The sequence below is a fragment of the Staurois parvus genome, unplaced genomic scaffold (genome assembly GCF_062004578.1).
Source record: "Staurois parvus isolate SC_StPar_1 unplaced genomic scaffold, SC_StPar_1.0 ptg000647l, whole genome shotgun sequence".
Lineage (NCBI taxonomy): Eukaryota > Metazoa > Chordata > Amphibia > Anura > Ranidae > Staurois > Staurois parvus.
The window spans coordinates 183,607-200,351 of NW_028318443.1; the positions used below are offsets into that span (position 1 = coordinate 183,607).

The window sequence follows — 16,745 nt, forward strand, 5'->3', positions numbered from 1 at the left end:
ATAATCAGACCGCCGAGGAGATTAAGAAAAAGCTGGAAAAAAAAAGCAAAACGTCTATAACGCATCAAAAAAGCGTAAAAAATGTGTGTAGATAAAACAAAAAAATCAAACCCCCCCCCCCCCCAAAAAAAAATAAAACAAAATAAACCACCAAACAATAAAAAACAAACAGAAACAAACAAAAAAAAACAAACAAAAAAAACAGAATAAAAGCAAACTGCATAGGTGTGAACGAGGCTTTATTGTCTAAACCCCAACAAGCTGAAGTTAGAAGCCGATTGGCTGCCATGCACAGTGGCCCCAGATTGGGAATGCTCCAGTTTCAGTAAATCTCCTCCCTAGTATTTTCAGTCAGAAATGGCCGTCATGGTATGTGAGGGTCTCCTGTAGCACAGGGAATATTTCCAGTAAGAGCACACGCTGAAGTGTCACCAACTGTTTTATTGCTTGAAACTATCAACAAAACCTGTACACAGCGCAAGTATAAAACGTTTATATACAGCTGACCGCAGGGAACATATATACAGAATAAAAAAAAAAATCTGTGGTTGTATAAACAAGTATATACATGTCATTATACTGTGTGAGCCATCTGGCGGCCATGTTTTTAAAATGGTGCGTGGCTAGATCAGTGTAAGTCAGAATGGGGGAAAATATTCCACACTTTAGGTTTGTTTTGGACCTTTTGTACGCAATGATCTGTGCCCCAGAATCCTCTTCTCTATTTGGCCTGACTTCCACCACACCACCAAAGCTGCAGACAGTTTTCTCCAGCCAAGCTGTGTTTTGGCCGCTCCGTATCCGGGGACTCATCACTGCTGTCTTCCGACTCTGGAAATTTCCGTTGCCCCGATGTGGTGGCCAAGATGGGTAGAGAAGGATGCAGACTGTGGGCGGAAACAGAAAACATGTTCATTGGTCTATAAATGTGCGCTGTGATCAAATATGCCCTGCGGGAAGCGGATGTACGGCGGGTATATAAAAGAATTACCCCACTTTAAAATAATCACGCTTTGTAGTCTGAAATGAAGACAGACACTGGTTTTGTTTTATCCAGCTGTATTTACTCAGTGCTACTTTTAACATCCAGGTGAAGAATATAACACCAACATGTCAGAATTTTTTTTTTTTTAATTCAACAGAATCACTGAGTTGGAAAAAGGATCACCCCCTCCTAAAAATGACCTGTAAACTCAATCAGGAGTAGCTAATCGCCTTCTCAATGCCACACAAAGCCATCTTCCTTTCAGTTGTTATCAGCTGTGGTGATTTTGATTATCTCAGCATGAAAAGAGCTTTCCTGGAGCATTTCAGTCCCTGGGATGGCAATTTGTTCTTGTGTTAGCAAAAAAGATCACCCCCCCTCCTAAAATACCTTGTACACTCAATCAGGCGTAGCTAATCGCCTTCTCAATGCCACACAAAGCCATCTTCCTTTCAGTTGTGATCAGCTGTGGTGATTTTGATTATCTCAGCATGAAAAGAGCTTTCCTGGAGCATTTCAGTCCCTGAGAGGGCAATTTGTTCTTGTGTTAGCAATAAGGTGCTAACCAATCTCTGCTATCCTTTCCTTTCTTAGTTTGTAAAAACTCAAATTGTGTAAATATTTGACCAATTTACTAACCTGATTCCGTTAACACAGTCATTCTGGCCTTGGAACTGGAGGGCAGGTGACAAAATGCCTTCGACAGGAGGCGACACCATATCCCAGACCGTCACCAAACCTTTAGTGTCCCCGCTGAGGAGGTAACGCCCTGAGCTGCAGGAAGGAACATTAAAATATATATTTGGAATAAAAAATTTTTTTAAAATATATACATATATATACACACACACATATATATATATAAAAATACAGAAATCCCCCTGCGCTCCACAGAACCTAGTGAGTTAGCTGCTATCACCTATTCTATATACCACAAGATAAGTGAAACAAAATAATATAAGTGGTGAAGCGCTCAACTTAAATACTCAAAAACTAGTGCAATATCCCCATATATAAATATTAAATCCCTAGTGATATAATAATACACAAATGATACCTCTTAGGCTATGCAGATATACAAATAATACTAATAAATAATAATGAATAGAAAACTAGTGCAATATCCTCATATATAATATATATCCCTGGTGATATAGTGATAACTAATATCTCTTAAACTGTGCAAAAAAGTGATACTGAAATGCAATTGATTATATCAATTTAAAATAAAATATTAATTAAAATAGTGATGCCACACTGTGCAAAAATTATGACAAAGTGTTCAAATATTGCCACTCCATGCTGAAATAGTGCTCTTCGTGAAAATCTTGACGTGACTCCCCTCAATAGCAGAAATGCCCCCTCACCTTCCACATTCGACCCTTGCGGGTCACAGAGCTTTTTATATATATATATCTCTGCCAGATGTTAATCTCCTCCACTGCCACCACCGACCATGATCCTCCTCCAGGCAGTGAGTAGCACTCCAATTACTCCCCTCACACAACGAACTCTGCCAGAAAATATTCTCCTCCACTGCCACCACCGACCAAGATCCTCCTCCAGGCAGTAAGTAATACTTCAATACCCCTCACACAATGGACTCAGGCATATAGCGATTCCTCCTCTTGAATTTCTGAGGGGGCATTTCTGCTATATATATATATATATATATATATATATATATATATATATATACACACACACACACACACACATACATATATATATATATATTGGTGGACAGTGCAGTGCTCCCTTACACAGCGCAGGTCCCCCTTTACATTGGTTGTCAGTGAAGTGCTCTGTTTGATGGTGGTTAGTAGTTAAAGGTCCCCCTTGCTTAGTAGCCAGTGGAGGGTCCTATTGCATTGGTGGATGGTGGGAAAACTTTGCCTTACACTGATTTCAGTGGAAAGTGAGTGTTCCCCCTGTATATAGGTGAAAAGATCAGTCAGTGGTACCTTATCTGAGCAGTAAAAAAAAAAAAAAAGGAAGGAGAAGAGGTTCATTGCTCAAGGAAACCCACCCCAAGCAACCACTGGAGGGACCCTAGGGTTCCACAGGTCCCTGGATGAGAAAGGCTGGGCTAGTGGGTCTTGTATGCCACACTTTGGGTGTGCTGTCCTAGATTTTGCCATTCAGGTTAGCTGAATAAAATCCAAAATGGAACAGAACACACTAATTCACGTCACCCCAACATGTGTAAAGGCTCACATTTTTGGCATGATCCCAGTCTAAAACAAAAAACAAAAAAAAAAAAATGTCAAAATACTGACAGATACCCACATTTCCATATCAAAGTAGATCCTCTGGTTGGTGGCAACTTCTCGCTTCAGTGAACACAAAATCTTGCCAGGATGTCGAATGTCCCAGCACAGAATTTCAGGGTCCTGGAGGAACAACAAATCCACACCATAAAAGAGCAATTCAAGCCAAACAATAAAATATAGGGAAACCCCCCCCCCAAAAAACCATCTATAAATGTCAATATTTTACATGCCTAAAAGTTGGTAAACTCCCCTTGCTTTACACCCTCCTTCTTACCACCCCCCTTTCTCTAGCAGTGCAGAGTATTTAACCAATTCAGTACCGGGCACTTTTACCCCCTTCCTGCCCAGGCCAATTTTCAGCTTTTAGCGCTCTCACACTTTGGGTATAGCGTTGCATGACCGTGCAATTGTCATTCAAACTAAATTTTTTATTATATTGTTCACACCACTAGAGCTTTCTTTTGGTGGTATTTAATCACCGCCGGGGTTTTTATTTTTTTACTAAAATTAACAAAAAAAAAGAGAACATTTTGAAGAAAGAAAAAAAAAGTTTCTTCTTTGTTTTAGTTATAAAAGTTTAAAAATAACTAATTGTTCTTCATAAAATTTAGGTCAAGATGTATTCTGTTACATTTAGTTAGTGAAAATAACCCAAATTAGGATGTATTATTTAGTCTGTAGGAAAGTTATAGAGTTCACAAACTATGGGATATATCTGAGAATTGATCAATCCTGAAGTACTGACAGCCAATCTAATTTCTAGAGGCCCAAATGTCAGGATAGTACAGATATCCCCCCAATGTCAGGACAGTACAGATATCCCCCCAATGTCAGGACAGTACAGATATCCCCCAAATGTCAGGAAAGTACAGATATCCCCCAAATGTCAGAACAGTACAGATATCCCCCAAAATGTCAGAACAGTACAGATATCCCCCAAATGTCAGGACAGTGCAGATATCCCCCCAAATGTCAGGACAGTACAGATATCCCCCCAAATGTCAGGACAGTACAGATATCCCCCAAATGTCAGGACAGTACAGATATCCCCCAATGTCAGAACAGTACAGATATCCCCCAAATGTCAGGACAGTACAGATATCCCCCAAATGTCAGGACAGTACAGATATCCCCCACATGTCAGGACAGTACAGATATCCCCCCAAATGTCAGGACAGTACAGATATCCCCCAAATGTCAGGACAGTACAGATATCCCCAAATGTCAGAACAGTACAGATATCCCCCAAATGTCAGGACAGTACAGATATCCCCCAAATGTCAGGACAGTACAGATATTCCCCAAAATGTCAGAACAGTACAGATATCCCCCAAATGTCAGGACAGTGCAGATATCCCCCCAAATGTCAGGACAGTACAGATATCCCCCCAAATGTCAGGACAGTACAGATATCCCCCAAATGTCAGGACAGTACAGATATCCCCAAATGTCAGAACAGTACAGATATCCCCCAAATGTCAGGACAGTACAGATATCCCCCAAATGTCAGGACAGTACAGATATCCCCCACATGTCAGGACAGTACAGATATCCCCCAAATGTCAGGACAGTACAGATATCCCCCCAAATGTCAGGACAGTACAGATATCCCCCCAATGTCAGGACAGTACAGATATCCCCCAAATGTCAGGATAGTACAGATATCCCCCAAATGTCAGAACAGTACAGATATCCCCCAAATGTCAGGACAGTACAGATATCCCCCAAAAGTCAGGACAGTACAGATACCCCCAAATGTCAGAACAGTACAGATATCCCCCAAATGTCAGGACAGTACAGATATCCCCCAAATGTCAGGACAGAACAGATACCCCCAAATGTCAGAACAGTACAGATATCCCCCAAATGTCAGAACAGTACAGATACCCCCAAATGACCCCTTTTTGCAAAGTAGGCAGTCCAATGTATTTAATAAGAGGCATGGTGAGTTTTTGAAGTTGTCATTTTTTTGGAAAATGAAGAAATTATTATTATTTTTTTTTTAAACATATTGTCACCAGTGCAGTACATCATCATTATATAACTGGTGTGGTGGCGACCAGGGACACTGACCGGTGACAGTACAAAAAAAAAAACAAAAAAAACAAAAACCACAAAAACTTTTTTTTAAGATTTTCTTTTTCATACTACACTGACCAGATTACTATACTATTACCATAGTAACATTGTACTACTTTAGAGAAGTGATCAGTATTTATTTATTTATTTTACACACATTATGATTAAGGATTTCAAAGGCATTTGAATCAAAGGATTTCTTTGCAAGAAGCAAGAATCTAGCTGAATGCAATCGATTAATTCAGGTTTTTTTTGTGGTGATTGGCCATGTCTAAGCACATGGCACAGATGGACTGTGATTGGCTCAGTCTGTACATGTGATCACTGTGACCAGTCACAGCTAGTGACACAACTGTATACAATGGATGGTATGAAAGGAAGCCATCCATCATGTGATTGGTCACAGCAGGTCACATGGTACTGGCAATGGGCTGGTACACAGATCTGACATCGGCACTGTCCAAGGTACACAGCCAGTGACAGATCCTGTCACACAGGGCGACCCCAAGAGCTCGATCCGAGAAGTACGTCACATGATGTCCACCTGGACCGACAAGAGTCCCACTAGCCCAGGGGTGGACAATGTGCGGCTCTCCAACTGTTGTGGAACTACATTTCCCATGAGGCATTGCAAAACTGACAGTTACAGCTATGACTTGCAGAGGCATGATGGAACTTGTAGTTCTGCAACAGCTGGAGGGCCGCAGGTTGCCTACCCCTGGGCTAGCCCATCATTCTGCTGCTGGCCAGGGACGGAACAGGTCAAGCAGAGGAGAGTTAGATAGAGGAAGAAGCACAATCTTCCAGCAACACAGAGTATTTCAGGAGCAGACCTAGACAAAAAGGAAAGAGAAGAGTCCTCCAGCAGCACAAAGTATTGCAGAGGAGAGGTAGATAGCTTAAGCAGCAGAATATTCCAGCGGGATATGGTGTTGCATAGAAAGAATTCCGATTTAAAATGCTGAATAATCCACATAGATGCAGAGGGATGGAAAAAAAAAAAAAATGAATTTCTCCAACCACGAAGTGACTTGCCTTCCTGCCTCCAGAGAAAATACAGTTTCCATCCGGTGAGAAGAGAAGGTGAGTGACCCCTCCGTGCTGACCGTGCAGAACTGATAGAGAGATTCCTTCCTCATAGGAGTACAGGCCCAGACACTTGGAGTATGAGCCGCAGGCATAAACATCTTGAGAGGGGCTGAAAGCAATGCAGGAGATGATACCCGGCTGACCCTGCTTCTTGTCTGTGTGAGATCAGAAGGAATGGATGAGCGGGATATGTGAAGGATATTTCACAATAATATTACAATCTTCCTGTACAGATAGGTCATCCAGTTCTGTTATGTAATGAAGGACTCTGCTCCTTCCTCTCCCGAGATACGCTACAATGCTGGAGGACTCTGCTCCTTCCTCTCCAGAGATACGCTATACTGCTGGAGGACTCGGCTCCTTCCTCTCCTGAGATACTCTATACCACTGGAGGACTCTGCTCCTTCCTCTCCCGAGATACTCTATACCACTGGAGGACTCTGCTCCTTCCTCTCCCGAGATACGCTATACTGCTGGAGGACTCTGCTCCTTCCTCTCCCGAGATACGCTATACTGCTGGAGGACTCTGCTCCTTCCTCTCCCGAGATACGCTATACTGCTGGAGGACTCTGCTCCTTCCTCTCCCGAGATACGCTACAATGCTGGAGGACTCTGCTCCTTCCTCTCCCGAGATACGCTACAATGCTGGAGGACTCTGCTCCTTCCTCTCCCGAGATACGCTACAATGCTGGAGGACTCTGCTCCTTCCTCTCCCGAGATACGCTACAATGCTGGAGGACTCTGCTCCTTCCTCTCCCGAGATACTCTATACCACTGGAGGACTCTGCTCCTTCCTCTCCCGAGATACGCTATACTGCTGGAGGACTCTGCTCCTTCCTCTCCCGAGATACGCTACAATGCTGGAGGACTCTGCTCCTTCCTCTCCAGAGATACGCTATACTGCTGGAGGACTCGGCTCCTTCCTCTCCTGAGATACTCTATACCACTGGAGGACTCTGCTCCTTCCTCTCCCGAGATACTCTATACCACTGGAGGACTCTGCTCCTTCCTCTCCCGAGATACGCTATACTGCTGGAGGACTCTGCTCCTTCCTCTCCCGAGATACGCTATACTGCTGGAGGACTCTGCTCCTTCCTCTCCCGAGATACGCTATACTGCTGGAGGACTCTGCTCCTTCCTCTCCCGAGATACGCTACAATGCTGGAGGACTCTGCTCCTTCCTCTCCCGAGATACGCTACAATGCTGGAGGACTCTGCTCCTTCCTCTCCCGAGATACGCTACAATGCTGGAGGACTCTGCTCCTTCCTCTCCCGAGATACGCTACAATGCAGGAGGACTCTGCTCCTTCCTCTCCCGAGATACTCTATACCACTGGAGGACTCTGCTCCTTCCTCTCCCGAGATACGCTATACTGCTGGAGGACTCTGCTCCTTCCTCTCCCGAGATACGCTACAATGCTGGAGGACTCTGCTCCTTCCTCTCCCGAGATACGCTACAATGCTGGAGGACTCTGCTCCTTCCTCTCCCGAGATACGCTACAATGCTGGAGGACTCTGCTCCTTCCTCTCCCGAGATACGCTATAATGCTGGAGGACTCTGCTCCTTCCTCTCCCGAGATACGCTATAATGCTGGAGGACTCGGCTCCTTCCTCTCCCGAGATATTCTATAATGCTGGAGGACTTTGCTCCTTCCTCTCCCGAGATATTCTATAATGCTGGAGGACTCTGCTCCTTCCTCTCCCGAGATACTCTATACTGCTGGAGGACTCTGCTCCTTCCTCTCCCGAGATACTCTATACTGCTGGAGGACTCGGCTCCTTCCTCTCCCAAGATACGCTACACTGCTGGAGGACTCTGCTCCTTCCTCTCCAGAGATACTCTATACTGCTGGAGGACTCTGCTCCTTCCTCTCCAGAGATACTCTATACTGCTGGAGCAGTCGGCTCCTTCCTCTCCCGAGATGCGCTATAATGCTGGAGGACTCGGCTCCTTCCTCTCCCGAGATATTCTATAATGCTGGAGGACTCTGCTCCTTCCTCTCCCGAGATACGCTATACTGCTGGAGGACTCTGCTCCTTCCTCTCCCGAGATACGCTACAATGCTGGAGGACTCTGCTCCTTCCTCTCCCGAGATACGCTACAATGCTGGAGGACTCTGCTCCTTCCTCTCCCGAGATACGCTACAATGCTGGAGGACTCTGCTCCTTCCTCTCCCGAGATACTCTATACCACTGGAGGACTCTGCTCCTTCCTCTCCCGAGATACGCTATACTGCTGGAGGACTCTGCTCCTTCCTCTCCCGAGATACGCTACAATGCTGGAGGACTCTGCTCCTTCCTCTCCCGAGATACGCTATAATGCTGGAGGACTCTGCTCCTTCCTCTCCCGAGATACGCTATAATGCTGGAGGACTCGGCTCCTTCCTCTCCCGAGATATTCTATAATGCTGGAGGACTCTGCTCCTTCCTCTCCCGAGATATTCTATAATGCTGGAGGACTCTGCTCCTTCCTCTCCCGAGATACTCTATACTGCTGGAGGACTCTGCTCCTTCCTCTCCCGAGATACTCTATACTGCTGGAGGACTCGGCTCCTTCCTCTCCCGAGATACGCTACACTGCTGGAGGACTCTGCTCCTTCCTCTCCAGAGATACTCTATACTGCTGGAGGACTCTGCTCCTTCCTCTCCAGAGATACTCTATACTGCTGGAGCAGTCGGCTCCTTCCTCTCCCGAGATGCGCTATAATGCTGGAGGACTCGGCTCCTTCCTCTCCCGAGATATTCTATAATGCTGGAGGACTCTGCTCCTTCCTCTCCCGAGATACGCTACAATGCTGGAGGACTCTGCTCCTTCCTCTCCCGAGATACTCTATACCGCTGGAGGACTCTGCTCCTTCCTCTCCCGAGATACGCTATACTGCTGGAGGACTCTGCTCCTTCCTCTCCCGAGATACGCTACAATGCTGGAGGAGTCTGCTCCTTCCTCTCCCGAGATACGCTACAATGCTGGAGGACTCTGCTCCTTCCTCTCCCGAGATACGCTACAATGCTGGAGGACTCTGCTCCTTCCTCTCCCGAGATACTCTATACCACTGGAGGACTCTGCTCCTTCCTCTCCCGAGATACGCTATACTGCTGGAGGACTCTGCTCCTTCCTCTCCCGAGATACGCTACAATGCTGGAGGACTCTGCTCCTTCCTCTCCCGAGATACGCTATACTGCTGGAGGACTCTGCTCCTTCCTCTCCCGAGATACGCTACAATGCTGGAGGACTCTGCTCCTTCCTCTCCCGAGATACGCTATAATGCTGGAGGACTCTGCTCCTTCCTCTCCCGAGATACGCTATAATGCTGGAGGACTCGGCTCCTTCCTCTCCCGAGATATTCTATAATGCTGGAGGACTCTGCTCCTTCCTCTCCCGAGATATTCTATAATGCTGGAGGACTCTGCTCCTTCCTCTCCCGAGATATTCTATAATGCTGGAGGACTCTGCTCCTTCCTCTCCCGAGATACTCTATACTGCTGGAGGACTCGGCTCCTTCCTCTCCCGAGATACGCTACACTGCTGGAGGACTCTGCTCCTTCCTCTCCAGAGATACTCTATACTGCTGGAGGACTCTGCTCCTTCCTCTCCAGAGATACTCTATACTGCTGGAGCAGTCGGCTCCTTCCTCTCCCGAGATGCGCTATAATGCTGGAGGACTCGGCTCCTTCCTCTCCCGAGATATTCTATAATGCTGGAGGACTCTGCTCCTTCCTCTCCCGAGATACGCTATACTGCTGGAGGACTCTGCTCCTTCCTCTCCCGAGATACGCTACAATGCTGGAGGACTCTGCTCCTTCCGCTCCCGAGATACGCTATACTGCTGGAGGACTCTGCTCCTTCCTCTCCCGAGATACGCTACAATGCTGGAGGACTCTGCTCCTTCCTCTCCCGAGATACGCTATAATGCTGGAGGACTCGGCTCCTTCCTCTCCCGAGATATTCTATAATGCTGGAGGACTCTGCTCCTTCCTCTTCCGAGATATTCTATAATGCTGGAGGACTCTGCTCCTTCCTCTCCCGAGATACTCTATACTGCTGGAGGACTCTGCTCCTTCCTCTCCCGAGATACTCTATACTGCTGGAGGACTCGGCTCCTTCCTCTCCCGAGATACGCTACACTGCTGGAGGACTCTGCTCCTTCCTCTCCAGAGATACTCTATACTGCTGGAGGACTCTGCTCCTTCCTCTCCAGAGATACTCTATACTGCTGGAGCAGTCGGCTCCTTCCTCTCCCGAGATGCGCTATAATGCTGGAGGACTCGGCTCCTTCCTCTCCCGAGATATTCTATAATGCTGGAGGACTCTGCTCCTTCCTCTCCCGAGATACGCTACAATGCTGGAGGACTCTGCTCCTTCCTCTCCCGAGATACGCTACAATGCTGGAGGACTCTGCTCCTTCCTCTCCCGAGATACGCTACAATGCTGGAGGGCTCTGCTCCTTCCTCTCCCGAGATACGCTACAATGCTGGAGGACTCTGCTCCTTCCTCTCCCGAGATACTCTATACCGCTGGAGGACTCTGCTCCTTCCTCTCCCGAGATACGCTATACTGCTGGAGGACTCTGCTCCTTCCTCTCCCGAGATACGCTACAATGCTGGAGGACTCTGCTCCTTCCTCTCCCGAGATACGCTACAATGCTGGAGGACTCTGCTCCTTCCTCTCCCGAGATACTCTATACCACTGGAGGACTCTGCTCCTTCCTCTCCCGAGATACGCTATACTGCTGGAGGACTCTGCTCCTTCCTCTCCCGAGATACGCTACAATGCTGGAGGACTCTGCTCCTTCCTCTCCCGAGATACGCTACAATGCTGGAGGACTCTGCTCCTTCCTCTCCCGAGATACGCTACAATGCTGGAGGACTCTGCTCCTTCCTCTCCCGAGATACTCTATACCACTGGAGGACTCTGCTCCTTCCTCTCCCGAGATACGCTATACTGCTGGAGGACTCTGCTCCTTCCTCTCCCGAGATACGCTACAATGCTGGAGGACTCTGCTCCTTCCTCTCCCGAGATACGCTATACTGCTGGAGGACTCTGCTCCTTCCTCTCCCGAGATACGCTACAATGCTGGAGGACTCTGCTCCTTCCTCTCCCGAGATACGCTATAATGCTGGAGGACTCTGCTCCTTCCTCTCCCGAGATACGCTATAATGCTGGAGGACTCGGCTCCTTCCTCTCCCGAGATATTCTATAATGCTGGAGGACTCTGCTCCTTCCTCTCCCGAGATATTCTATAATGCTGGAGGACTCTGCTCCTTCCTCTCCCGAGATACTCTATACTGCTGGAGGACTCTGCTCCTTCCTCTCCCGAGATACTCTATACTGCTGGAGGACTCGGCTCCTTCCTCTCCCGAGATACGCTACACTGCTGGAGGACTCTGCTCCTTCCTCTCCAGAGATACTCTATACTGCTGGAGGACTCTGCTCCTTCCTCTCCAGAGATACTCTATACTGCTGGAGCAGTCGGCTCCTTCCTCTCCCAAGATGCGCTATAATGCTGGAGGACTCGGCTCCTTCCTCTCCCGAGATATTCTATAATGCTGGAGGACTCTGCTCCTTCCTCTCCCGAGATACGCTACAATGCTGGAGGACTCTGCTCCTTCCTCTCCCGAGATACTCTATACCACTGGAGGACTCTGCTCCTTCCTCTCCCGAGATACGCTATACTGCTGGAGGACTCTGCTCCTTCCTCTCCCGAGATACGCTACAATGCTGGAGGACTCTGCTCCTTCCTCTCCCGAGATACGCTACAATGCTGGAGGACTCTGCTCCTTCCTCTCCCGAGATACGCTACAATGCTGGAGGACTCTGCTCCTTCCTCTCCCGAGATACTCTATACCACTGGAGGACTCTGCTCCTTCCTCTCCCGAGATACGCTATACTGCTGGAGGACTCTGCTCCTTCCTCTCCCGAGATACGCTACAATGCTGGAGGACTCTGCTCCTTCCTCTCCCGAGATACGCTATACTGCTGGAGGACTCTGCTCCTTCCTCTCCCGAGATACGCTACAATGCTGGAGGACTCTGCTCCTTCCTCTCCCGAGATACGCTATAATGCTGGAGGACTCTGCTCCTTCCTCTCCCGAGATACGCTATAATGCTGGAGGACTCGGCTCCTTCCTCTCCCGAGATATTCTATAATGCTGGAGGACTCTGCTCCTTCCTCTCCCGAGATATTCTATAATGCTGGAGGACTCTGCTCCTTCCTCTCCCGAGATATTCTATAATGCTGGAGGACTCTGCTCCTTCCTCTCCCGAGATACTCTATACTGCTGGAGGACTCGGCTCCTTCCTCTCCCGAGATACGCTACACTGCTGGAGGACTCTGCTCCTTCCTCTCCAGAGATACTCTATACTGCTGGAGGACTCTGCTCCTTCCTCTCCAGAGATACTCTATACTGCTGGAGCAGTCGGCTCCTTCCTCTCCCGAGATGCGCTATAATGCTGGAGGACTCGGCTCCTTCCTCTCCCGAGATATTCTATAATGCTGGAGGACTCTGCTCCTTCCTCTCCCGAGATACTCTATACTGCTGGAGGACTCTGATCCTTCCTCTCCAGAGATATTCTATACTGCTGGAGGACTCTGCTCCTTCCTCTACTTCTAACTCTACTAAAATACGATGAATCTGCTATTGCTCTCTAACTCTCTTCTGCTCCCATATACCGCACTGCTGAAGGACTTTACTGCTTCCTTTAACTTCAATCTCCTGAAATGATTCTGAAGAACGGCTTCATCCACTGTAATTGTTGAAATAAAACAAAAATAAAGTTTACATTTCTTTTAACAGAAACAAATATTTCCTGTGAAGTACTTACGGAAAGTAGGCCGACATTCAAAGTCTCTTCCTGGGCGAGAAGTATTAAACACCCGGATCATTTTATCAAAACCAGCAAAAAGCAAAGACCCATCCGGAGAGAAACTGAGGGAGTGGGCAGCTGTCAGTTCATCCTAAGACCAAAAGGAAGTCAGTGTTATGTGGAAATCAGGGAACCATTTCCATCCCTCCTCTGTGAGGTGATACAGACAGAAGGGGGCCACGAGTCTGTCCTCCTCCTGCGGGGTGATACAGACAGAAGGGGGCCACGAGTCTGTCCTCCTCCTGCGGGGTGATACAGACAGAAGGGGGCCACGAGTCTGTCCTCCTCCTGCGGGGTGATACAGACAGAAGGGGGCCACGAGTCTGTCCTCCTCCTGCGGGGTGATACAGACAGAAGGGGGCCACGAGTCTGTCCTCCTCCTGCGGGGTGATACAGACAGAAGGGGGCCACGAGTCTGTCCTCCTCCTGCGGGGTGATACAGACAGAAGGGGGCCACGAGTCTGTCCTCCTCCTGCGGGGTGATACAGACAGAAGGGGGCCACGAGTCTGTCCTCCTCCTGCGGGGTGATACAGACAGAAGGGGGCCACGAGTCTGTCCTCCTCCTGCGGGGTGATACAGACAGAAGGGGGCCACGAGTCTGTCCTCCTCCTGCGGGGTGATACAGACAGAAGGGGGCCACGAGTCTGTCCTCCTCCTGCGGGGTGATACAGACAGAAGGGGGCCACGAGTCTGTCCTCCTCCTGCGGGGTGATACAGACAGAAGGGGGCCACGAGTCTGTCCTCCTCCTGCGGGGTGATACAGACAGAAGGGGGCCACGAGTCTGTCCTCCTCCTGCGGGGTGATACAGACAGAAGGGGGCCACGAGTCTGTCCTCCTCCTGCGGGGTGATACAGACAGAAGGGGGCCACGAGTCTGTCCTCCTCCTGCGGGGTGATACAGACAGAAGGGGGCCACGAGTCTGTCCTCCTCCTGCGGGGTGATACAGACAGAAGGGGGCCACGAGTCTGTCCTCCTCCTGCGGGGTGATACAGACAGAAGGGGGCCACGAGTCTGTCCTCCTGCAGGGTGACACAGACAGAAGGGGGCTATGAGTGTGTCCTCCTCCTACGGCGTGATACAGACAGAAGGGGGCTACGACTCTGTCCTCCTCCTGCAGGGGGATACAGACAGAAGGGGGCTACGAGTCTGTCATCCTCCTGCAGGGTGATACAGACAGAAGGGGGCTACGAGTCTGTCCTCCTCCTGCAGGGGGATACAGACAGAAGGGGGCTACGAGTCTGTCCTCCTCTTGCAGGGTGACACAGAAGGGGTCTATGAGTCTGTCCTCCTCCTGCAGGGCGATACAGACAGAAGGAGGCTATGAGTCTGTCCTCCTCCTGCAGGGTGATACAGACAGAAGAGGGCCGAGTCTGTCCTCCTCCTGCAGGGTGATACAGACAAAAGGGGGCTATGAGTCTGTCCTCCTCCTGCAGGGTGGTACAGACAGAAGGGGGTTACAGTGCTGTGAAAAAAGTATATATTTGTCACACATAAATGATTTAGATCAAATAAAATGTTAATATTACACGAGTTGCCATAATTGATGAGACCGTGAATTCTGCGCTCTACCAGAAAATCCTGAAGGAGAATGTCTGGCCATCAGCTTGTGACCTCAGGCTCCAGCACACTTGGGTTGGGATGCAGCAGGACAACGATCCGAAACACACCAGAAAGTTCACCTGTGAATGGCTCAAAAAAAAAAAACCAAAAAAAAAACCCCAAAGTAAAAACAAAAGTTAAGTTTTGGAGTGGCCTAATCAAAGTCCGCACTTAAATCCAATTAAGATGCAGTAACAGGACCTTAAGCAGGCCATTCATGCTGGAAAACCCTCCAATGTGGTTGAATTAACACAAATCTCCAAAGAAGAGTGGGCTAAAATTCCCCCACAGTGATGTGAAAGATTCATTGCCAGTTATTGTAAACGATTGATTGCAGTTGTTGCGGCCAAGAGTGGCACAACCAGGTATTAGGTTTCACATCACTCTTTAACCCCTTCAAGCCGGCGCCTCCCGGCCCTTTAACCTCTTCACGCCGGCCGCACACAAATGTGCGGCCTCCCAGCGTCTGGGCCTAGACGCCGAGCGGCCGCACATTTGTGTTCAATTAAGAAAAACATATGTGCTGAGAGCGCACGCCCTGCACCCTCCCAGCACACGTTCGGTACTCACGGAAAGGTCCCGATCTCCTCTTTTGATCGGGACCTTTCCCGATAATGTGACGGCGAATCACGACGATCACATGACCCTAAAACCCCGCCCTGCCTCCCGGCTTCTAAACCCCTAAAGGGCCGGGAGGCGCCAAGGGATTAAGGAGTTTATGATGCTAGGAGGCGGGGTTTAGGGTCATGTGACTACCATGGTTGGTTGTCACAGCAGTCACATGATCAAAATAAGGTCCCTATCGCATGGATAGATCGGGACCTTTCCGTGGGATGCCGGCACATATGCTGGGAGCTCGCAGGACACGTGCTCTCAGCACGTTGGTTTACAAATGGTACGCAAATATGTGGCCGCTTGGCATCAAGGCCCAGCCGCCGAGAGGCAGCATATTTGCGTAGTCGGCGTGAACAGATTATGGTCATGCCGCAGCATCTCAATTGGATTTAAGTCCAGACTTTTGACTAGGCCACTCCAAAACCTTAATTTTTTAATCAGAGGTGGACTTGCTAGTGTGTTTCGGATCGTTGTCCTGCTGCATAACTCAAGTGCTCTTGAGCTCTCGAACTGATGGCCGGACATTCTCCTTCAGGATTTTCTGGTAGAGATCAGAATTCTCGGTTCCATCAATTATGGCAAGTCTTCCAGGTCCTGAAGCTGTAAAGCTGTCCCAGACCATCACACTACCACCACCATGCTTCACTGTTGGTATGATGTTCTTTTTATGAAATGCTCGGTTAGGTTTATGCCAGATGTAACGGGACGTACACCTTCCAAACAGTTCAACTTTTGTCTTATCACTCCACAGAATATTTGCCTAAAAGTCTTGGGGAAAACAAAGATTTTTTTTTTGGCAAATGAGAGACAAGCTTTTGTGTTCTTTTTGGTCAGCAGTGGCTTTCGCCTTGGAACTCTCCCATGGAGGCCATTTTTGCCCAGTCTCTTTCTTATTGTTGAATCATGAACACTGATCTCAACTGATGCAAGTGAGGCCTGCAGTTCTTTAGATGTTGTTCTGGGTTCTTTTACGACCTCGTGGATGAGTCATCGTTGTGCTCCTGGAGTAATTTTGGTAGGCCGGCCACTCCTGGGAAGGTTCACCACTGTTCCAAGTTTTCTCCAATTGTGGATAATGGCTCTCACCATGGTTCGCTGGAGTCCCAAAGCCTTAGAAATGGCTTTGTAACCCTTTCCAGACTGATACATGTCAATTACTTTGTTTCTCATCTGTTCTTGAAATTCTTTAGAACGCGGTATGAGGTGTTGCTTTTTGAGATCTTTCAGCGTGCTTCACTT

At 48.3% G+C, this 16,745-nt stretch overlaps 1 protein-coding gene across 1 annotated transcript in view; it reads right to left on the bottom strand.

Moving 5' to 3' along the window:
* Window positions 1-421: 421 nt before the first annotated feature.
* WRAP53 (WD repeat containing antisense to TP53) overlaps window positions 422-16,745 on the bottom strand; it is a 37,234-nt gene continuing 20,910 nt past the window's right edge. The window contains exons 7-11 of the mRNA XM_089694035.1: window positions 13,249-13,381; window positions 6,373-6,581; window positions 3,275-3,378; window positions 1,625-1,759; window positions 422-887 (exon numbers count right to left, since the gene is read on the bottom strand). Coding sequence (XP_089550161.1) covers window positions 722-887; window positions 1,625-1,759; window positions 3,275-3,378; window positions 6,373-6,581; window positions 13,249-13,381 — 747 coding nt within the window. The 3' untranslated portion in view covers window positions 422-721. The remainder of the gene's footprint in view (window positions 888-1,624; window positions 1,760-3,274; window positions 3,379-6,372; window positions 6,582-13,248; window positions 13,382-16,745) is intronic.